The 23646-nt window shown below is 49.3% G+C and overlaps 1 protein-coding gene across 1 annotated transcript in view; it reads left to right on the top strand.

Moving 5' to 3' along the window:
* The first annotated feature begins 1419 nt into the window (after positions 1 to 1419).
* The window catches only part of MARCO (macrophage receptor with collagenous structure), a 30939-nt gene continuing 8712 nt past the window's right edge, over positions 1420 to 23646 (top strand). Inside the window, exons 1-9 of the mRNA XM_014864039.3 lie at positions 1420 to 1744; positions 9830 to 9931; positions 10786 to 11007; positions 13256 to 13300; positions 15765 to 15872; positions 19192 to 19290; positions 19398 to 19433; positions 19923 to 20021; positions 20109 to 20171. Of these exons, the coding sequence (XP_014719525.3) occupies positions 1636 to 1744; positions 9830 to 9931; positions 10786 to 11007; positions 13256 to 13300; positions 15765 to 15872; positions 19192 to 19290; positions 19398 to 19433; positions 19923 to 20021; positions 20109 to 20171 (883 nt within the window). The 5' untranslated portion in view covers positions 1420 to 1635. The remainder of the gene's footprint in view (positions 1745 to 9829; positions 9932 to 10785; positions 11008 to 13255; positions 13301 to 15764; positions 15873 to 19191; positions 19291 to 19397; positions 19434 to 19922; positions 20022 to 20108; positions 20172 to 23646) is intronic.

Here is a 23646-nt window from a genome sequence, read left to right as displayed (position 1 = left end):
GAGCAGCCAGCTGCCTTCACTTCCTCACTTCCAACTCTCTCCTTTTAACTTTTTCTGTCCTGGCTTCTGCTCCTATCCCTCAGCCCAAACCAGTGACTTCCTGAACGTTGAAATTGTAGGCACCACTGGGGACCTCTGCTAGTGGGACATTGCCAGTAGCTCACTTTCCTGAGATTCTTTTCTCTTTTGTTCTCTGCCATGTCACAGGCCAAAGAAAGTGGCTTAGCTGGGCCCAGCCTCATTTCCTGCCAACTCATATGTTCCGAAGAGCCCGTAAGTCTCATGGTTCCCTGTCCCCAAGCCGTCCTGCCTCCGTGAGGCTGCGCTTGGAAAGCCCTCGCTTTATCTTGTTTTCCAGGTAAACTCCCAGCCATCCCTTCATGCCCAGATCTGATGTAAGGCTCTTGGGGGCACTCCCACCCCGCCCCCAGGCCTCTGCGGTCCTCTCAGGTGCTTTAATCACCTCTGCAGTGAGCAATTTCTGCAATTCGGCTGCATCCACATCCATGCTGCATACTAGACTGGGAACTCCTCTGAGGCAAAAGCTCTTGGCTTCATCTGCCTGGCACCCAGTAGGTTCACAGTGTCTCCAGTGAGAATAACAGCAACAGGACCTTAGCGCTCATTGCCCGCCAGGTGCCATCCTAGCCACCTTCGGTGATTGAAGTCATTTAATATGCACAGCAATTCGCACCATCTTCCTTATTTTACAAAGGTGGAACATGAGGTGCTCAAAGCTTGAGTGACTTGCCCACCGTCACAGAGCTGCTACGTGGAGGAGGCGGAAACTGAGGGCCGGCACTGCAGCTCTTAGGGTCTGTGTCTCACCCACCATGCTCTGTAACCTCCTGGTAGAGAGGGCCTGGCACGAAAGAGGTGGGGAGGGGGTTTCTCCCCTCAAGTTGCTTAGATCCTACTGGCACCAGAGCCAGCACACATGGGGACACGCAGAACATGGGAAAACTGTAAGGAGAAATATAATTAAATGCTGACATGTGTGGTACAGAGCAGGGCTTCTCCAACTTGAAAGTGCAGGTACATCACCTGGGGATCCTGGGCAGACTTGGATTCAGTCTCTATGGGGTGGGACCTGACACTCTGAATTTCTAACAAGTTGCCAGGTGATGCTGAAGCTGCTGGTTCAGGGACCACACTTTGAGAAGCAAGGGCAGAACCCCAGGGTAGAAGTGCATCAGAAGAGGGAGGTTTCAGTGTGGCTGGAGAGGTGCTGGGACAGCGAGCTGAGTCTGGGACGATGGCAGGGCCTGGATAAGCAGAGGGGAGGGAGAGAAACATCCTCCCAACTCATCCAGCTCCCTGTCCTTGGAGGCCCAGGAGAAAGAGGTGGTTTCAAGGACCTGTGACTTGTGCCCCCAATCCCCCTGGACTCCCCTTTTAACGAGCAGTGGCACTAAGCAGGAGCTCCACATGTGGATAGCTCGCTTTTGAGAAATGCCCAATCCTGATCACATCAGGAAACATTTTGCAAATTCAGAAATCGGAGCCAAAGGGAAGTGCTGTGTGGTCTACAACTGGCTGCAGTACTTAAATGGGAACAATATTTCTCCAAGCGGTTCCTCTTGAGGGGACCATTTCTGCTGGCCCCAGGACTTTGGCCACCTATAAAGCTTAGCAATGGAAAATAAGGAAATTTTAAAGGAGGAAGAGTCCTTGAACGGCCCCGGAGAAAGAGCAGCTCTCGAACCAACCATGTTCACCGCCATGGAGACCTTCGAGATCAATGGTAAGGTGCTACTCCCCAATAATGGTGTTGCCCCGTGATCCTGTCCGTTGGCCACAGAAGAATGGACAAGTCGATAGAAAGTCTAGCTTCGTACCAGGCTCTCACTAATACATTTCTAGAATGCTTCATTGTGGAGTTTGTGCAATGCTAGCAAGAGATGCTGTATCTTTAGCATTTAGTTGGGGTTTTTTTTAGCTTCACAATTCCTTTAAATTGTATTTAAATATTTTCCCTTAGATTAATGCTAATGCTTATTGTATACCCCTCCTTTTTATGGGTGTCTTATCCTGACGCACAGGTTGTGTGATGAAATGGCAATACAAAACAAGAAGGATGAAAAAGTTCCCCCAAACTGAAGCCCAGAGCCGCATGTTTATTTCATAGAATTCCTTTAAGTTCTTTAAGGTGTCTTCTGTTAGAACTATTGTGTTTATCAGAGAGCGCTTTCTGCATTTCGTGTTGGCTAGGATATGTTCATAGCTTCGTAACTGTTTGTCTCAGATTAAACTCAGGTTTTAAAAATCCAGTCCACATTATCTTTATTTTCTCCCTCAGGGTTACACAGGTGGTGCACTTTTTAAATCCAGAATTTGTAGCATTTAAAGTCACCAGCGAGCACTTTCCAGAGGGGATCTCTGACTCTCCATTCTAGAGTATCCTCTTGGACTCACCTTCCAAGTCCATCGTTCATTTCCCCTCCTAATCTTTTCTGGAAGTTGTCTGTTCAGGAACAATTGCAGCTCTGTCCCCTGGCCTCACTGTCCCTCCCATCCAGCGCCTGTCTGTGCAGGTCGCCAGCTGGAATTGAGGGGTACAAAGACAAACGGTTGGTGCCCTGCCTTTGGGAATTTCCAGCGTGGTAACAAAGGTGTGTGCACAACTGACTTTAACAGTTGGTGGCTATTCAGAGCTTTGGGGAATACAGCATTCTGGACACAGGGCTCCTAAAGGTACAGAAAATGCTCAAGCGAATTCAGCCATCAAACATATTCAGCACCTACCATGTGCTGGGCTCTGCACTCAGTACCAGGGGAACAGACCAGAATGAACACAGCCTCTGGCCTCAGGGAGCCCGCAGTCGTGTCGGTGCCAGCAGGAGGTAGGCAGGGTGAGCCCGCCATAACCTGACTGTTTCTGTACAATTCATCATGGTCTGCGATGGATATTCACACAGGACATTGTGGTGGCATCTAACCTGGTACGGGCCCTGGACAGCTGAGACCTCTTTAAAGTTTAACGGATAAAGGAGGTTAGTTAGAGAAAGGAGACGGTGGCTAGGGCAGGGGTAGGGCACCACATGTTTACAATATATTCACAAGGACTATTCAGAGAAATACAAGCAGCTCCACTCTGTTGGGCCAAAACTGAGTAAGGAAGCCGAGTGGGGACGCAGACTGGGATCAGCTCATTTGGACTTTATCTTGGGGAAAATGGGAAGCTTGGACGGCGGTGGGGTTGGGTTGAGAGACATTCGTTTGGATTTGAGATTACTCACTAGCACAAATGGAGGACCAGCTGGGAAGAGTAATGCTGAGGACAGAAAGGAGCGTGGCAGCAAGAGATGCTGAGAGGCAGTGGTTTTAAGGAAGGAAAGGAGAGAATGCTCTGGAGAGATGTTAGAGGTCAAAGTCAGTAGGACTATAGCAATGGGATGGGCAAGTGAGAGAGATGCAAGGGTCTAGGGTGAACCCCAGAGTCCTGACCCGGGTTATGGATGCCACAACTAAAAATCTAACCTGAACCCAAATCACTCCAGTTTGGATGGAACATTTTCCTGCATGTACTGACAACTTTCTGTCTTCTCATACAATCATAGAACATATGGAACTTTCTAGATGAGTGCCCTTATGGACAGTAATCACTGAGAGGCTCTGTGACATAGTGTCCCCCTCAGGGGTTACTGAGATGAATAAAACAACAGATGGTCCCTGACTTATGATGGTTCGACTTAGGATTTTTTGATTTTACCATGGTGCGAGAGCGATATGCGTGTGATAGCAACTGTACTTCGAATTTTGAATTTTGGTCTTTCTCCGGGCTAGCAATATGCAGACGATACTCTCTCGGGGTGCTGAGCAGTGGCAACGGCCCCTGGCTCCCAGTCAGCCCCGTGAGCACGAGGGTGAACCGCCCACACACTTACAGCCATTCTGTACCCATACAACCATTCTGTTTTTCACTTTCACTACAGTATTCGATCAATCACATGAGGTATTCAACACTTGATTATAAAATAGGCTCTGTGTGAGATGATTTTGCCCAACTGTAGGCAAACGTAAGTGTTCTGCGCACGTTTAAGGTAGGCTAGGTTGAGCTAGGATGTTGAGCAGGTGAGGTGTATTAAATGCATTTTTGACTTAATGATATTTTCAACTTACGATGGGTTTGTTGAGACGTAGCCCCAACATAAATTGAGGCCGAGCTGTAGTTGCTTGAGCACTAAGTGGCCGCAGGCATCTTCACTTTACTTATTTTTGTCTGCCGAAGATTGCTTTAGTTTTCTGGAGAGGCTCGACATGGCAGGAGCTCTTGCTGCCATAGACGTCCCACACAACCCCAGGTCTTTCCTTGTGAATCGGTGTCAGTCCCATCTCCCCCTCAACGGGGGAGCCTTGAGCTTGAACGGGAGATCTTTCATTCGTCCTTGTTGATGATATCCTTCTGAGACATGCTCCTTTCTACCTCTGTGAAAATTACGAATCCCTGTCTGGCTGGAGTCTTCCTGTCCCTCCCCTGCTGTGTCTGGTCCCTCAGGGACTTCTGCTCCCACATCGGCAAGCAGGTCTGTGGGACGTCGTCTCTCTGGACGTCTCACCCTGAACCCTCAGCTATTTCAGGCTTCACATCTTTCTTCATGATACGTCTTCAAATTTCAGTCCAAAGAACATTCTCCTTGACAGAGAAGACCCCAAAGGTACAGCTAGAGAAGTTATAGGTGATGTTGCTGTTATTTATTTTAATTAGGCAGTGGGTCCCAGCAGTGGGCCTAGCTGTCCCTTCTTCCTGCTCTAAAGATAATTTTAAACATCCTCCGAACAGACCTTAACCCCCAGAGTCCATTCTGAGTCAGCCTTGCTGATGTGACTACTGTCATTTCATGTCATTGTTCTGACTTAGTTCTTTGCTGTGTCACTATTTCTCAGCACTTTTAAGCATCTGGCTTTACCCTAGAGTTTTGTGGGGTTTTTTAAACTTTTTATTGTGAAACAGTTACAGATTCACAGAAAATTGCAAAACATGTACGGGGAAGTCTCTGTGACCCTCGACCAGTTTCCCCCAGTGACAACACCTGGCACAGCTAGAGGACAGCCTCACTACCAGGAAACTGATGCTGGTGCACCCCACAGGGTTTATTTAGGGTTCACCAGTTTTACAAACACTCCTCTGTATGTATGTATATGGTTCTCTACAATCTTATCCTGTGTATATGTTTGTGTAACTACCACCAAAAAGCAAGACACAAAACTGTTCTATCACCACAAAAGTCTTTCTCATGCTCCTCCTTTCTAGCCACACATATCCCTCCCTCCCTCACCAGCAATCACTCTCCCTGGAAACCCCTAATATGGTCCCCATTTCTGTAATTGTGTTATTTAAAGAACTTCCTATTAATGGAATTACACCATATGTAACTTTTTTAAGACTGCCTTTTTTTCCATGGCATAATTCCCTTGAGATCCATCCAACTTGTTGCATGCATCAATAGTTGGTTCCTCTTATTAATGAGTGTTATTCCATGATATGAATGTCCCACAGTTTGTCTAACCATTCACCCACTGGAAGACGTGGATCGTTTCCAGTGTTTGGCTGTTACAAATAAAGCTGCCATAACCGCTCATGTAAAAGTTTCTGTGTAAGCGTAAGTGTTTATTTCTCTGGGATATGTGCTTTAAGTGCAATTGCTGGATTCTAAGTGTATGTTTGGGTTTACAAGAAGCAGATGATCTATTTTCCCAGCGTAGATGTCCCATTTTGCATTCCCACCAGCAATGTACAACTGGTCCGGTTATTCTGTGTCCTTGCCGGTAATTGATATTATTACTGTTTTTATTTTAGCAATTCTGGTAGGTGTATGATAGTGATATCTCATTGTAATTTTAATTTATATTTTCCTATTGGCTCATGATGTTGAATATCTTTTCATGTGCCTATTTGCCACTGGTATATCCTCTTCATTGAAATATCTCATGTCTTTTGCCAATGTTTTATTTGGATCGTTTGTCTTTTTACTGTTAGTTTTGGGAGTTCTTTATATATTTGAAATTCAACTCTTTTGCCAGATACGGTTTGCAAATATTCTCTCCCAGTCAGTAACTCTCCAAGCCTTTTCATCTTCTTAACAGAGTCTTTTGCAAAGCAAAAATGTGTAGTTTTATTGAGGTCCAACTTATCAGTTTTTCCTTTTATGGGTTGTGCTTTTGGTGTAACGTCTAAGATCTCTTCACCTAGCCCTAGGGCCCAAAGATTTTCTCCTATGTTTAATTTAAAAAGTTTTATAGTTTCACATTTTATAATTAAGTCCTCATTTCATTTTGAGTTGATTTTTTTAATAAGATGTTGAAGTTTGGGTCAAGGTTTCTTTGTTCTGTTCTGCCTGTGGACGTCCAATTGCTCCAACATCATTTGCTGAAAGGCATCCTTCCTCCATTAAGCTACTTTGGCACCTTTGTCAAAAATCAGTTGGGCATGTTTATGTAGGTCTATTTCTGTATTCTTTATTCTGTTCCTTTGATCTATATGTCTATTTCTCTACCAATGCTACATTGTCTTGATTACCGTAGGCTTATTGTAAGCCGTGACATCAGATAGAGTTATTCCTCATATTTTATTCTTTGTTATCAAGTTGATTTTAGCTATTTTATGGCTTGTGTTTTTCCATATAAATTTTAGTATAAGCTTATCTATACATACAAAAAACCTTGCTGGGATTTTGTAGGAATTGTATTGCACCTATAGATTAATTTGAGGAGAATTGACATCAATCCATGAACATGGTATATCTCCACATTTTTTAGGTCTTTAATTTTTTAAAATCAGGGATTTGTAATTTCAGCACATAAATCCTGTATAAATTTTGTTAAATTTATATCTAAATATTACATTTTATTTGGAGCCATTGTGTTTTAATTTTGAGTTCCACTTGTTTGCCAGCGGTATATAGGAATATGATTGCATACAACAGTGAGAACAGACGTCTTTGCCTTGTTCCCAAGCTTAGGAGGAAAATATTCTGTCTCATCATTAAGCATGATGTTAGCTTTAGATATTTTGTAGATGCTCTTTTTTTTTCTTAAGTTGAGGAAGTTCTCATCTATTTCTAGTTTACTGAGAGTTTTTATTATGAATTTGTTATTTATTATGAGTTGTAATTATGAATTATAATTATGAGTTTTATGATGAATTGGATTTTGTCAAGTGCTTTTTCTGCATCAATTATATGATTATATGATTTTTCTTCTTTAGCTAGTTGATACGGTGGGTCATATTGATTGATTTGGGGATATTGAACCAGTCTTGCATACCTAGAAATTCCATTAGTCATGGTATATAAATTCTTTTTATATGTTTCTTGAAATGGTTTATTAGTATTTTGTTGAAAATTTTTGTGTCAAATTTCATGAGAGATATTGATCTTTAGTTTTCTTTTTTTGTACTGTCTTTGTCTGGTTTTCATATCAGGATAATCTAGAACTCAAAATGAGTTAGGAAGTGCTCTCCACTCTTCTGTTATCTATAAGAAATTGTATAAAGTTCGTGTTAGTTCTTTTTTAAAGTTTTGTTAGGATACTCCAATAAGATCATCTGGGCCTGGATATTTCTTTTCAGGAGATTTTAATTACAAATTAAATTTATTTAATAGTTATAGATATTCATCTTATCTATTTTATATTGATTGACTATTGGTAATTTGTGGTTTTTGAGGAATAGGCCCATTTCTTCTAAGTTATGAGCATAAAGTTAGTATTTCCTTTTTTGTTTTTTTTTTTTGCTGAGGAATCTTAGCCCTGAGCTAAGATCTGTTGCCAATCTTCCTCGTTTTTCGCTTGAGGAAGATTAGCCTTGAGCTAACATCTGTGCCAATCTTTCTCCACTTTATATGTGGTTTGCCACCACAGCTGCCGGACTAGTGGTGTAGGCCCATGCTAGGGATCTGAATGGACAAACCTGGGATGCCAAAGCCAAGTGTGCCAAACTTAACCAGTACACCATGGGGCTGACCCCTTGCCTTATTTTTTTTAATGGCCGCAGGATCTGTGGTAATAGCCCCTGTTTTACTCCTTATATTGGTGATTTGTGTCTTTTTTCTTTTTGTCTTTATCTGTCTTGCTACAGCTTTATCAACTTTATTGATTTTATTCAAAGAACCAGCATTTTGTTTTATTAATTTTCTCCTTTGTATTTGTATTTTAAATCTCATTGATTTATGCTCTGATCTTTATTATTTCTTTTTTTATGATTGCTTAAGGTTTTGCTCTTCTTTTTTAGTTTCTTGAGGTAGGAACTTAGTTTGTTGATTTGAGACCTGTCCTTATTTAGAATGTAGGTATTTAATACTCTAAATTTCCCTCTTCGTGCTGCTTTAGCTGAATCCTATAATTTGATATGTTGCATTCTTTCATTCAGTTCTGGCCTTTTTTTTTTTGAGACTTTCTCTATGGTTCATGCATTATTTAAAAGTTTTTAAAAGAAATTTTCAGGTGTTTGGAGATTTTCCTATTGCTACCTGTTGTCGATTTCTATTTTGATTGCATTGTTAGAGAACATACTCCATACGACTTCATTTCTTTTGCATTTTGTTGAGGTTTGTTTTATGTCCCAGGATATGGTTTATCTCGGTGAAGATTCCCCATGAGGTGAGCTCAGGCCTTGGGGTTAGATGGAACAGGGGTCACGTGCCTGCTGTGCCAGCTTGCCTTCTCTGAACCCCAGGTCTTCCTCTATAGAAGGAGGTGGTAAGATCTACTTTGCAGGATTGCTGCAAGGATCGGAGATGATGTTGGTCCCTGCCTGGAGCAGGGTTGGTGTTCAGTCAGTGTCACTGTGGTAATCACAGGGCCTTCTGCAGGCTGAGCCCCTGCCTTTGGATGCTCCTAAAGAGGGAGACAGCTGGCATGGGAGAAAGACTGCAGCTGGAGCCACTGCAGTTCTTTGTAATGCCCCAAACTGGAAGCAGCTTGTCTATAGGGAAATGCTTGCATGGACTGCGGCTTTTGTCTTTAAGGAGTATTAGGCAGCTATTAAAATGAATAGTTCAATCTCTCTTTACAAAGAAAACTAGAGGAATGGCCACGGAAAATCATTCATTGCAGAGAGCAATATGCTATATTATATGTAATATGATATCATCCTTGTAAAATTAAAAGAAAAAACCAGTCTATCTAGGAGCATATGGGTTTGCAAGTCTCTGAGAGCAAGGGGGATGGGAGGAAGGCCACACCGCAGAATGCTAACAAGGTTACCTCAGCGGGTTAGAACCTCAAGGGACGGAGGTCTCCTGAGGTCCCTAATTACAAGATTATTAACCTTTGTAATTCTCTTTACATTGTTTGGTAAGTTATATTAAGCACATTTTACTTTTATAATTATAAAATCTAAAGGAAAAGAAAACAAAGGCCTGGACATGAGTTCCATACCTGCATCTAATTACCTAATAGGCTTTTCAACTTCTCCAAACCTCACTCATTGTTTGTAAAATGGGAACAAGCCTCCTCCTCTTACAATTTTGAAATTTAAATATGTTAATTCATTAATTCATCCAATAAACATCAGTTGAGAGCCACGGGTGGCCAGGCACTGTGCTGGGGCTCTGACAGTGACGTCACACCTGGCTTACGGACAGTATTCTTCCAACTAATGCTGCATCGCACCGGGATTGTGTACCACAAATGAGCAACCAACAATGGTACTTCTTATCTTGTGGCAAGAGGAGGATCGGGGAAAGATTTAGGGGGAGTGGGCCTTTGTGTCTCTTCCCTTGACCTCACCCGGAGCCCTCTGCTCATACAAAGGGGATCCGGGCACCGGTTGGGGCACCCTGCTCTCTGCCCTCTGCAGCAGCCGCCTTTTTCCCACATTGTGTTTCAGATCCAAAGCCCAAGAAGAAATATGGGATGAGCTGCTTCCTGGCCATGGTGTCCATCTACTTGGTTCTGCTCACTGCGGGTGCCGGGTTGCTGGTCGTGAAGGGTAAGGCAGTCTTGGTCCTGTCCGGCGCCTCCTGGGGTGACTGAACATGGCCCCGTCTGACACAGGGCTCGGGTTGAGTGGAGAGCTCTGGATCCAGTGCTGCCCACCCACTGGGAGACAGTTCTCAGTCCCTGAGCAGCCATAGTGATGGAGGCAGGAGGGGACAAGCAGAGAAGGGAGTGTGTGTGTGTGTGTGTGTGTGTGTGTGTGTGAAAGAGAGAGAACGCACACGTGAGCCTGTGTGTGTCTAAGTCAGGAAAAGGTACAACGAATCCACACGCGTATGCCATGTGCATCTCACGCCAGTGACTCCCCACCTCTGAGTGAGAAGGGGCTTTGTTGATCAGTGTTCATTTTAATGTGATTTTGCTTTCAAAGTGTTCCCCGTCCAAATGTTAAGGTCATGCAGCAATTCCATCAGCAGACACTGGGGTCACTCAAGAATGTCATGTGCCCCATTGTCATAAACACACGTCACATGCATATTAAGGTCAGACAGGATTGGGTCAGACCAGCATATTAGTTGTTGTGCATTCACGCCTAGAGCCCACGTAAAGCTCTTAATTGCTTGAAGGTTGAGGGTTGATTGTGACGCAGTGGGGACGTCTCTAGGCCAGGCAGGAATGTGCTATGGACACATAATGTCTTGCCTGAGTGTGGAGTGCACATGTGTAAGATATAGAAAAAGCTCTGTGCTCACGCTGGGTCCTCACAGCACGTGAAATGTGTGTTTACGTATTCAGGACATCCAGAAGTGATACACACATGACGCAAGAATGTCAAGGATATGCTCAAATGCCCCAGGCTTTAATGAGGTCCCTAAAAGAATGTTGTGGGGGTGGTGGGGTGTCCAGTTCTGAATCTGCAGAAGCGGCTCTGGGCCCTGGAGATGCAGTTCGCCGATGAAACGCCGGCCACTGGGGACAGCCCGTCGTTCTTTTCGTTCCAGTCAGCGCACGCCCCACGCCTGGCTGGGGCTGCACCGAGGCTGCAATTCCTGCAGGCCCAGCTCACCGACGTCCGTGTCAGACAGGAGCACCTGAAGCAACAGGTGGACAACTTCACTCAGAGCCCAGGTTTGGCCCCCTCCCCTCCAGACTGGGACTCCTCAGAGGAGGATGGGAAAGGAGGAGCTGCTGCTTCAGGGGCAAGGGGGTCTGTGCACCTGAATCCCCTTCCTTGGCAAAAGGGGCTTCCAGAATCCTGGCCTGGTATGGGACTGTGGTGGCCAAGACATGGGGTGAGAGCCCTATGGGGTGGGCATAAAGTTACAGGCCCCATAGGTGATTGCAGACAGATCTCGGGGAGACAGCAGGGTGAAGAACTTAGGACCAAGGACCCGGTCCAAGCAAGTGTGACCCCAAGAGCCATGGGCTGGAGCAACCAGCTCAAGGCCAGGTCTGAGTGACACAGGCCTTAGATTGATCCAGAATGTTTAGGTGGGCAGGTAAGATGCAGAGCTGGGGGTGATTCCCAGGATCACGCCCATGCAGCCAATGAATATTGGTCCATGGCTGAGAAGAGTAATGGCGGGCACTGAGCCAGTCCAGAGATGCAGGGACCTTGGTGGGGAGAGGACTGCTGGACCTGTTGGGGGTGGCTTAGATGGTAGGGCTGCAGGCAGGAGAAAACAGAGCTACAGGTGGAAAGAACAGGGGTCCCCCTTTTTTCACTTCCCTCTAGGCTTTGTGGTTGGGCCAAGTGAGGCCACGCCGGCCCATCTCTCAGGCTGTTCCAGGATAGGAAGGGCTAATTTGGGCAAAACCAGCTCTTAGGTGTGACCTGACTATCAGGGTTTACACTGTTACCTGGAGCTCCACTTCCTTGCTCTGGCGCCTGTGTCTGGGGCAGGCTGAGACTCAAGAGGGTGATCCCATGGCCGGGGTCCTGCACCCACGGAAACGTATGCTGGACATGGGGTCCAGGAGGGATAACCCCTCCAAGAGGCTGCAGTCTCCCCAGTGAGCATGGATGAGAGCCGAGTCAGGATGCGAGGAGAGGTGACACCTGTGGCAGATGGGCAGAGTCCAGGCTGGGATGCTCAGACACAGGGAGTATCTCCCTCTCCCTTGAGACATGAAGGAGTTCATTTAGGTCAACACAGGTTCCTTTCCTTTAACTTGAGGCACTTCCTCAGCTGGTTTGACTCCGTAGTCTTCTAACAATGTGGGGTGTGTTCCAGGGGATCTCAGCTCTCTTTCCACACTTCTGCAACTCCTGGGGAGTTCCAGGTGTTTGGCCCCTGTCATCCAACCCCGCACATCTGCTCAAATCCTCTGCTGCTTACTGCGGAGGGCTCAGCCTTCCGACGCTGAGCTGGGAGCTCTGGGTGCCTACCCCCACGGCTCGGCCTGCCACCCACTCTCCTTCCCTTGCAGAGCGGTTCCAGATCAGAGGTGAACCAGGCACTCCAGGTGGATTCATTTCCTCTCTGGCTCGTCCTGCCCTCTCCCGACCTTCCCCAAGGGCTCCTTGGCCTGTGCCTTGCTGGGCCTCAACACCTGACCTCAGCTTACCTCCCCTGGTCCCCAAAGCCCCCCCACAAACTCACTCGTCCTCAGTTGGGTCTCCTCTCTGCCCCCTGACCATGCTTGGATCCCCAGCTTCTGGGTCTTTACCCTGCTCCTTGCCGGAAATGGGAAATGGCTTCCCCCCTCCAGCCCTCCCATGCAAGCCTAGCCATGTTCCAAGTCCAGCCCAAGCGCATCCCCCTCAGCCAGCCTCTCCCCCAGGCTTCCGAGTGCAAGCGCAGCTCCCCTCTGTTTCCCATAAGCACTCTTTCCAGGTGCCTTTTACCTAACACTTAGTGCTTGTCACCCCGTCTGGCTGTGATCATTTCTAGTGGTGCACGGCTCATCTCTCCTACAAGAACGTAAAGATGTGGGGAGGGTGTGTAACATAATACAGTTATATACATAATACATAATACAGAGTCCTGAGTTAGACTCCAGATGCTGAGCCTCAAGGAGCCGGGCCACCATACAGAGCTGGGACAGCCTGTACAGCCTGAGGTGGCAGGGGGACATGCTGAGGGCCACAGGATCCTAGGGGCTCGCCCTGGAAAACCCCTCCGAAGGGCCTGGATCCATCTTGTCAACAAGTGGGCACTTGTCCCAAAGTGCCAGGGGCAGAAGGCTCTGGCCTTGATCCACCAGGAAGAGGCACAGCTCTGTTAGGGGGCCTGCCATAGCCACTGGCTATGAACGGGGCCAAGGAGGCCAAGGGGCACCATGGAGCCACAGATGACAGCTGGTGGCTGCTGGCCCCTTAATCTTTTTTTGCCTGCGTGTCTGGACTACATTCTGAATTTCTTTTCCTTTCCAGGCCTCCCAGGACCCAAAGGTCCTCCAGGAATCAAGGGAGAGGCAGGTGAGTAGGGGCTGGGTGTGTGCACCAGCACGTACAACAGGCTTTCTCAGAGAGAGGACAGAAGCCTGCAGATGCGGACCCACTCCAGAGTCTAAACACCCAGTGGGGTCTTTAAGAGAGGGAGACCGGCCCGGTGGGAGACCTGGATGAGCTGGGATGCTGGGAAGTCCCCTGCCTCACAGGGAAGGCACCCAGGTGGGGCTGGAGCAGGTGGATGCTCCAATCTTCTCCTCAGTGCCCAGGAGTCCAAGCCTGTGAGCATCACTTGCGGAGTCAAGTGCACCGGCCCAGCAGGGACTCTAGAGTCTGACACCATGGACTAGCTCTGTGACCTTGGAAATGTTCCCTTACCTTTCCCAGCCTCAGTTTCTTTGTCTGTGAAATGGAGATGAGAGTGCTTCAGAGGGGCCTGGGGGATTAGAGGTCATGGTTCAAAGCCCATGATTGTTTCTGTCTTTTAGGCTGCAGCCTTAACCTGCCCAGCCATCTTACAGATGGCCACAAAACGGCTGGGCCAGAGAATCTGGGGCGCTCAGCCGCCCCGCTGCGGGGAAAACCCAAACCAGAGCCCTCAGCTGTCGCAGTCCGCTCCACTCTCCACCTCCCGGTCCCTGGTCCCCTGAGGGGTTGAGGTTGCTGAGATGTAACAATGCAAAGACAATAAGACGTTGCTAGAGGAAGAGCAGAACAAGAGGATTTGCGAGGAAGGGGGAAGTAAAGAAACCACGAGTCTCTAAGCCTCCAGCCCACTGAGGCAGAAAGAAAACACGGCCAGCTACAGAAGGCAGACATGTGGGGAGGGACAAGGCTTTTCAAGGAACTAGTCTTTAGAAGGAATTTAATAGAAAGGATCCCAAGGAGTCTCCTGTTCTAAGTCTGCAGCAGGGCTCGTTCCAAGGAGGTTTTCGAGGGGACAATGGGCAAACGACAGGAGGAGAGTTTACGCTGAGTGGGGGACACGTGCAGGCACCTGCACACCCATCCATGTGTGCACACACGCTTGTGCACACACACACGCACTCCCACGCACTCCCACTCAGCCTCTGGAGCTCAGGGCTGGGTCACCCGTAAGGTGGTGGGTCTCCCTCCTTCCTCTTTTCTCCCGAGAGGAAGCGAGTGGGCTGGGCGCCAGGAACTCACCACGCAGCCCCACACGGGCCCACCTGAAAGGGCTAGCCAGAATCCCAAGTTGCTCCATCAGTCCTTCGAGAAGAGATGAGCCTGGAGCGTCCCTTCTTCAGGACTGAGATAGGCGCTCACATCACACACTCTGACAGAAGAGTCAGCAGGGCTGTGCAATCTCACTAAAACCGGGCCACCCTTCTCCAACCCAGCCCCCCCCCGGAGCCCATACACGTAAATCTGGTCAAAGAGGAAGGCTGCCGAGCTTCCAGGGGGAGCGGGGGTTAGAGCCCCTCTGTGCCCCCACCCAGCCCCAGAAAAGTCCTGTAATTCGGAAACTCCCTTAGCACCTCTCTCTCTCCATCCCCCCGTCTCTCCTCTCCCTCCCCCTCTGCCCACTCTCCTTCCCTCCCTCAATTGCCCTTCACACTTTCACTGTCTTGCTCCTGCCCCTCCTCCTCCGTGAAGCCCTCCCTGACTTCCCCCAAGCTCCAGGGACACCCTGCGCCTCCAGTCTGTGCTCCACACCCTAGCCTGTTATCCCTGTGCCATGCAGGAGGGAATCATCGTTCCTCAGTTCCATTTGTCCTGGGCACTGGAGCATAATTATGTACCTGCTAAAGATCAGGGGGTCATTTCCAGCGCCATTTTACAGAGGAGAAAATTGAGGTACTTAATTCTGACGTGACTTTTCAAAAGTCATCCAGTCTGTTGAGGAGCAGAGCTATGACTCCAACTACTTGCCTTACTCTGAAGCCTTCCTTCCACCACCACCCGGGGCGCATTCCCAGGTGCTATGCCACCCCTTGGGAATAGAGCCAACACTGCTTGGAGTGGCTGGGGACTCAATAGTGTGTATGCATGAGTGTTGCATGCGTGCCTGTGTGTGTGTGTGAGAGAGAGATCTTCTCCTGTGGGCAGCTTGCCCAAGGCAGGGGTCTAGAATGTTGGCTGATGGCAGAGCCCAGACCACAGTGACTGAGCTCTCCTTTCCCTCTTCACAAGCCTCCAAGGACTCAAGGGTGCTCCAGGGAAGCAAGATGCTGTTGGTAACTCGTGCTTCCTCTGCTTGGGCTCTGCGAGGCCTTGGGGGAGGCCTGAGCCAGTTTCCCCCAGTCTCCCCTCCCCATAGTCAGCCTCAGGGGTTAACACCCTCCCACAGTCCCTTCCCTTGAGTCTGCTTGTACCTCGTCTAGACCACCCAAGAGAAGAGCTAACACATCCCCTAGACTTCCTCTGGGAACCCCTTTCTCTTCTCCCCAGGATGCCCCTGCCCCATTGCCTAAGAACCCATCCCCCGGAGGACGGCGGGAAGCCGCCTCACTGGCCATTCCCTTTGCAGGCACCCCGGGACGCCAAGGAGAGAAGGGCAGCAAAGGCGATGGGGGTCTCACGGGCCCAAAAGGGGAAACAGGAGCCAAGGGAGAAAAAGGAGGCCTGGGTCTCCCAGGTAAGGGCCACGTGGGGTCGGCGCTCGCCGGGAGCCTGAGGGGCTGGGCACCACCTCTGCGGATCGTGTCTATTAAGTGTCCTTGAGGGCAGGGCTGTGCTCTGCTCATGGGCATCCCAGGAGTACAAAGTGGGCCCTTCTGTCCAGGAGAGAAGAGGACAGGGATGTGAAAGCTAACAGCAATGTGAGAGGAGCAATGATTTCATGCCAGGCACAACCTGTGACAAGTGGGGACACAGGCAGGGCTGGGAGCTCAGAGGAGCAGCTCGCAGTGAGGGCTAAGGGCCAGATTCCGGGAGGGGGACTTCAGGCGCCTAGAACCCCCATTGATGGCAGGTGCTGTCTCTAGAGCAGGGCTTCTCCAGCTGGGGGCCATGGCTAAGATCCATCTGGGGCACTTGTTCACAATGCAGGTCTGGCCCAACAGTCTATATTTCCAAGGCCCTGGGTGATTCCGACCGTGGAGGTCTTGGGCACGCTCTGAGCAGCGCTGTCCCAGGTGCTTTGCTAAAGACGAGCATCTTCCTGTGCCTGGTCTCTTGGCCTCTTGTGGCCATTGGGGCGACTGGGGCTGCAGCCAGGAGAATGAGGGCTATGGAGCTGGTGGGCTTGTTTGGCATCCCTGCTCTGCACCTGTTCCCCTGTGACACCAGGCACATGGCTCAACCTGCTAAGATTTAATTTCTTCATTTCAGAAGAGAATGGTAATTAAATTCAAATAATAATTAAGTGATACACATCTTTCAGGACAGTTATAAGGGTTGGTGAGCATGTCTTTAAACTCTGCCACATGGTAGGCACTAGATAAATGATAACCATTGGTGGTAGTAGGCTCAGTGATCCTGTAAGGTAGAGAGGAAAGGACGTTGGTTCCAAGATCAGACAGATCTGGGTTCTAATGTGGTTCACTAGCTGTGTGACCCTGGGCAAATGACTTAAATTCTCTGAGCCTCAATTTACTCATCTATAAAAAAGCGATGGTAATAGCAACTTTAATGAGGATTAATTACAACAGGAATCTAAGACACACAAGATGTGTGATACTATACCGCCAACAGGAATTATTTACATGGTAAGAAACTGGGTGCTTCCTTCAGGAAAAGACCCCTTAGCAGGGACGCATGAGCCCCCCTCAAATACTAGCAAAGCTCTTGGAGAAGAGAAAATAGACTTTCTCTAGGCGGTGCCCAGCAGAAGAACGAGGACCAGTGGGCAAAGGTTCCAGGAGAACCAGTTATACAGAGGTAAGGAAGGGGGAACGAGTTTGAACTTGGGGCTGCCCCAGGATGGAAGGGGCTGACGTGGGTCTTAGGGCGTAGCTGGCTACTGGGGAGCGAGGCAGGGGCTGCAGAATTCTCCTTGGTGGGACTGAAGGGGGATCCTTGCACCAGGCAGATGGTAGGACAGGTGACCTCTGGGCATGGTTCTGAAGGTGGCCTCTGCAGTTCTCTCAAGGTGGCCCTCCCAGAACCACAGAAGGAGTGACAGCCAGACCTTTGCCCTCCAGTTCTCTCTCATGGAGTCTGAGCTATACTGTTTCCCATCCCCCACTCACGCACTGCCACATAGGAGGCCGTGGAGTCCACAGCCAGACTCGGGCCTGGAAATGCTGTTTCCTCTAGACTCAGGGGAAACGCAGCAGCTTCAGTTCCTCTGAAATTAGGACTCCCACCTACCCCTCCTCTTCTCAGATTTCCTCTCCCAGATCACAAGATCTCTTTTACCCACTGCTTGCCCAATCCACTGTCGGCAGACAGGGCTGGCCACCAAGCGAGACCCCCCCAGCGGTACTGCGGTTTTCTGCTTTTGTCCCAGCAGATGGGTAACGCCATGGGGGTGAAGTTCTGGGACACACTCCACATTTAGCGATGATCGGGGAGTTCTGAAGTGAGGCGCAGCTCTGATTCGTCAGCTGGTTCCAGACTCTGGTCCTCTCAGTGATACTGCTTTGCTCCCCAAGGTTGCCCCCTTTGGTGGAGACATGGGAGTCACAGCAATTCAGACTCAGAAACCACTCTCGAGAAACTCATACAGCCACACAATTGCCATAACGTGATGGTCCTGGCTGGCCCAGAGCTTTAGGGCACCAACCAATTCCTCTAGGGAAATAATTCCTAGTCCCTTCTACCAAGTGCCACTTGGCCCTTCTGCCAAAGTGGACACTCTGAGTGATCAAGAACTGCCATCTGTGCTGTTGGCTCCTAGGGCTGTTGTAACCAACTCAACTGTCACCAATGTCTTAAAGGCTGTTTTGTCTTCCATCAAGGAATAGTGGTTCTTCAAGTATCCAAACCATCTCAAAGAATCTAATTCCCAAGCCTTGCCCCTAATGTCACTCAAAGCTTAGACCCTGGGAGGTTTGTACGACAGTTGCTTCTTTCCCTCCTCTTCAGACCATTTTGTCTCCTTTCATAATTCACTCGAGAGAAGGCTGGTGTCCTTCTGAGTCCTCTCCAGCTCTGATACCGTGAAAATAATGGCACAGAGGCTTTTAACCAAATTCCATCCCAACGGGCCGGTCCCAGGGCTGAGGGAGCTGCTGGGATGGGGCTTGGCTGACAGTGGGACTTCACCAGCGCCCTGAATACCAGCTAAGCCAGCGGGCTGCCGGTGAGCAGGCCCTACGCCATGCAGCCCACTCCCAAACCAAACTCACCATTTGGGAAGAAGTTGCTGAGCCCTTCCCTGCGAGAAGTTTCCTTCAATTGCTCTGTGCTAAGCAGTAGCAGAAAGGAGGAGGGAGGACCGAGGAGAGGACAGGCTGGGACAAGCCCTGAATGCTGATGACAAATGGAAAATTTGAAACCTTGGGCACCAGGAAAGCCCATGGCTGAGCCGCTGGCAGGAGAATGAGCTGCTGCAATGTTTTTCTTTCCATCAATGCCTCAAACTTTCCATTCTCAGCATTTGGGATCTGCCTTCTGGAATATTCAGATTTCAGTTTGAGAGGCTTGAAAAAATGATTCTCAAAATGCAAACACTAAAATGAGCCAGGCAGTGCTGGTTGAGCCTGGGCTGTGGACCATCCCAAGGGGACCAGGGCGCCGACAAGGGCCCTGAGTGCCTGGCTTCCGGACCTGCCACTGCCCATCAGCCAGGCAAGATCAACCCGTGCATTTTTCTTGAGTTTATGTCTTGCCTCTGGGGCAAGGTGGTGTGCTCCTTGAGGGCAGCTACTGCATCTTCCACTTCTGGACACCAAGGAGGAGGTCAAGGAGTGTGAGTCTGGAATTTGGGTGGGACGGGAAGTGTCAGAGTGGGACCTGGCACTCGGGTTTGCCCTTCTTCCATGCCTGACCATGATTCCTTGGTTTTTCAGGAAGCAAGGGGGACAGGGGCCTGAAAGGAGACACAGGGTTCACGGGACTCCCCGGAGCCCCGGGGAGTAAAGGTGACTCGGGGAGGCCAGGCCCTCCAGGTAAGAGCCTGCGCGGTCAGGTCCATTGGCCTGTAGGTATTCCTTTGTTTTTACTGGCAGTCTGAGCCAGAGAGAAAACACCCCCTAAAAGTCCTTCTTGATTTTAGGTGTGGCTGGAATTCCTGGACTCAAAGGAGATCAAGGTAAGAATTGTGGAAATCTGGGTATCATTCCGGTGCCCACTGTCCCTGGGCAAAGTCAGGTTCAGAACTTGACTCCACCATCTTTTACTTCATTGTAGAACTAACCCAGATTGTCCGGGGTTTCTTAAAACCCCAGAGCAGCATGTGCAGAGCAGGCTTCATTGATACCCCTCTTTAGAGCTTCACCCGACTCTGCCACCCAGGGGTGTGGAGCTGCACACTCACAACCCAGAGCTCCTGGGAGGCCCACGAGCCCCAGACTACAGCAGTGAATGGAAACAATTAATAAATTGCTGAGACTGTAATTTTCCTCCCACTAATAAGGCTACTTCCTAGCTTCCAAAGAGAGATGTTTAAAGCTGCCCAAGGCACATAGAAGATGTTAAGAGATGCATGCCTCACTGCTGCGAACAGAGGCGTGTCGAGGGGGTGGGCAGCCAGGCCCTCTGCCCACTACCCTCAGCCTTGCAGTCATGTCTTAACTTTCAGGACAAGCCGGAGTGATGGGTCTTCCAGGCCCTCCGGGCGCGGCAGGATCCCCAGGTGCCAAGGGTGAGCCTGGCAGCGCTGGCCCCCCTGGGCTCACAGGTGAGGTCCTCAGTCCTGTGGTGGGCATGGAGAATGCGGTCTGAAGATCCACCTACCCTTATGCCCTCCATGGCATCTGTTGTCCAGGACCACCAGGGATAGTCGGAAGTCCAGGAGCCCCAGGCATGAAAGGAAGCAAGGGAGACACAGGTAACAGAGGGTGTGGGCAGGCGGGTGAGTGGGGTTGCTGGGTGTCAGGGAGGGACTGCCTCCTAGCAGGCCCCCAGAAGGAGGCAGAGGGTCTCCTGGGCTCTGCCCCTGAGCCATTCTCCTTAAAGAGGACAATTTCCTCTGCTAGGACGCTTTGAGCCCAAGGCCCTTGGGCTGCCCTTTCTCTGCCCAGGGTCCCTGAAAGGCGTTGAACGCCATGACCAAACCTCTAATGTCAAAGAGGAGAGCAGGGTACCTCACCCACATTGTCTCCTGGTCTGCCTTCCAGCTGTCTGCTTAGTTTCCATGCTCTCCTGCTGACCTGCAGTGGGGCCCCGAGGGCCCAGGCTCTGGATTCGGGCAGGGAGTGTTGAGAAACCCCTTCTTGCACAGTCTCCCAGTGGTGCTCAGGTTGGGAGGAGTGACCACAGTAACTTAACTCACAGAGACTAGTTTATAAACCATCATGTCAGCTTAGTCTAGGTTATAAACAGTCATGTCAATTTAGTTTATGTTGTAAGCCACTGTGCCAACTTAGTCTAGATTAAAAACCATCATGCCAGTGTGGTCTACTTTACAAACCACTATGTCAACAAAGTGGTTTATAATCACTAAGTAAGTCTAGGCACCCACAATGGTCTAAAAAGTCTGGGCCACCAACGTGAGTGTTGGATCCCTGTGATGCATGAGACCTGGTTCCTGCCCTTGGACATGGAGGCTGGTACAGGAGACAGGCAGACAGACTTTTGCGAGACCGTGTCAGGCACACTCTGATGTGGGCATTTGCCACATGCTGTTTAGAAAGAAGGGCAAGCCAGGAGGTGCTGTGGCAGTGCAGGGCTGTGAGAAAGAGTTTGCGGCTCCCTAGGATGTCAATGGACAGTCTGCCACAGCCCCCCTCCCTGCCTGAGCAGAAGGCCATGCTTGAGTGAGGCAACCTGGATGCCCTCCCCCAGGGCCATGTAGAGACCCACCCCAGGGGCAGGTCCTCTCAGTTCTCATTGATCCAGTGGTTGACTGACTGATTGATTGATTGACTGATTCTTTAGACAAACGTGATTTAACTCTGTTAAATGCTTTGGGTTCACAGTGGCCAGGCCTGGTGGGGGTAGCAAAAGGCAGACCAGTGCAGGGTAATGTGACAGCTTGAGCTGAGTCTTGGAGGATGAGTGGAACTTGGCCATGTGGAGGAGGGGAAAGGAAGTCTAGAGAGAGGAACAGAGCAGGCGAAGTCACAAAAGAGCGAGGCATCTGTAGGATGGTGTCCCAGGCATCCAATGTTGGGAGGTGGGGCAGGGTCAGGAGCTCTGGCCAGAGGGGTGGGTGGGCCACCTCATGGTGGGCTTTGGACTCTGGGTCTTTGACCTTTGGGATTTTCCTGAAGGTTGTCTGGAGCCATGGCATGGGCAGCTCCTACACCTGCTGTCCTTCCAATCTGGCCAGCCTTGGAGCTGATTTCTTTTTCATGGATTGTGTGTTAGTGTGGTAACGGATCTGCTACCTGATGCCATGTAGATGCCACCTGAAGGCCACCAGCAAAGTCTTACCCTACAAAAAGACACCAACTGGGTGTGGTGGTCATTGTCCCTAACCTGTTGGCTGCCTCTTTCTGATCTTATACTTCCATCTTCCCTGGTCCCAGATTTTAGGGTGTCTGACTTTTGGGCCTGAGGCTGTCTTGCCCCTGAGTTTCCTGCTTGCCTTTGTGGAGATGACGGCTTTCCTCCCTCAGTTATAAAACAGGGAGCCTCCCTCCCCCTCCACCTGCCCCCCATTGCCAGAATAATGGTTCTTGAGTAAGCAAGAGTTTTGGAGGTAAAACATGATTTTACCCACAAGGGCGCTGTGCCCACACCCCAGGCCCCCACCTTGTCTCCTATCATCTGAAGGTAGGGAGTCTTGTCCTGCACTCTGCATCCTGGCAGGGTTTGCATAATAAGAGCAGCTCCTGACAATGGGCATTTTCATCACAACCCAGTGGGATGAGTACTCTTGTTAGTGGTGTTTCATTGGAAGACATGCGGCCAGGGCTTGAACCCAGGACTGGCCAACCCAAAGCTCGGGGCCTTATCCGTTAGATTCTATCATGCCGTCCTCTTCCCCAGGTAGCCTAAGAGCCTCTTACCCCAAGAGCACCCTGAGGAGCAACGCCTTCTGCCTCCATCTCAGTCCAGGAAGGATCAGAGCAGAAGCTACAGCAGCTTCCTCCACTCATAGAAGGAAATGTGAAGCTCTCAGGCCCTGTTATGGCTTTTTGTTATTTATCCAAGATCTCGCCTCATTTTAGCACAGACACCTTTAGCTCACAGTCTGGGAATCGCTTTAACTCCATCATCAAGTCCTGGTGTACTCGTTGAGCATCTTTATGGGGATCTCCATTAATCAGGCCTGGTGATAAATGCTAACCAGGGAAATTCTAAGGATTATTCCTTAATTCCAGCTGCCCAAGTAAACATGGTGAATTACAATTTCAATTTGGGGCATGTGATGATTACAACTTATGTAAAATGGCATAGGTTTCCCACACAAATCCACATACTTGTCTTGATCAAGTAGCTGAGGGTCCACGTGGACATCTCAGGAGGGAGTTCCCATAGGACCAGGATCTGGCTGACTGCAGCCGGGTCCAGACATCATCCTGAAAGTCATAGGTTAATGAACTCTTGGAGAGGTCAGCTTTCTGAAGTGGGAGAAGGAAGAGTGGGTGGTGAGCGGGAGACAGATCTTCTCATCATGGAAGATAACGCACAGTTTTCAATGTCAGGACGTTGGTATTCCCCAAACTAGAGGTACCACGGTGTTGGGCCAGTTTTGATTATATCAAGCCAGCTTTTCAAAGTGATATATTTCCCATTTTGTAAATAAAATCATTAATCTCTCAAGGGACTATCTAGCCATACTGGATAAAAACAGAGAAATCACAGTGCATTGGCTTGACCTAGGTAACAGCTAGATCTCATTATGGTGCATTAATTATAAAAAACTAAGAGGTCTGTTTGCTATTAATGATGCCTCTGGCCAGGCACGGTGCTTGCAACTTTACTCCCATGATCTTAGTTCGTCCACCCACACACATGGTTTTCACCATCCCTGCCTCACAGCCAAGCAAGCAAAGGTTTCCAAAGGATGAACCTTTTCCTCAGGGTCTCACAGTTAATCTATGCTGAATCCGGGAGTGAATCCCACAGCTTGATTCCAAAATTGTGCTTTTCCAGATTTTGTTGTGCAGAAAAACATGGTGTGTAGGACTCAAGAGAAATCAGTCCCCCCACCCCTCCCACCCACAGTGGATGGGTGAATCCTGGCTCAGCCACCAAATCTTCCTGCCATTGTGAACAGTCACTAACCACACTCTACATTCCGGTGGAACGTTTCCACCATTCACACCTCTTGAGAGAGAAGAACCGTCACAGATTGAGTATGGCGAAGAGGTCACTCCTTCCACTCTGTTGGGAAGACAGTTTATTAAGCAGGG

The sequence above is a fragment of the Equus asinus genome, chromosome 4 (assembly GCF_041296235.1).
Source record: "Equus asinus isolate D_3611 breed Donkey chromosome 4, EquAss-T2T_v2, whole genome shotgun sequence".
NCBI classification, from domain to species: domain Eukaryota; kingdom Metazoa; phylum Chordata; class Mammalia; order Perissodactyla; family Equidae; genus Equus; species Equus asinus.
Note: the sequence above shows the minus strand (reverse complement) of the source record. Positions and strands in the feature narration are given on the sequence as shown.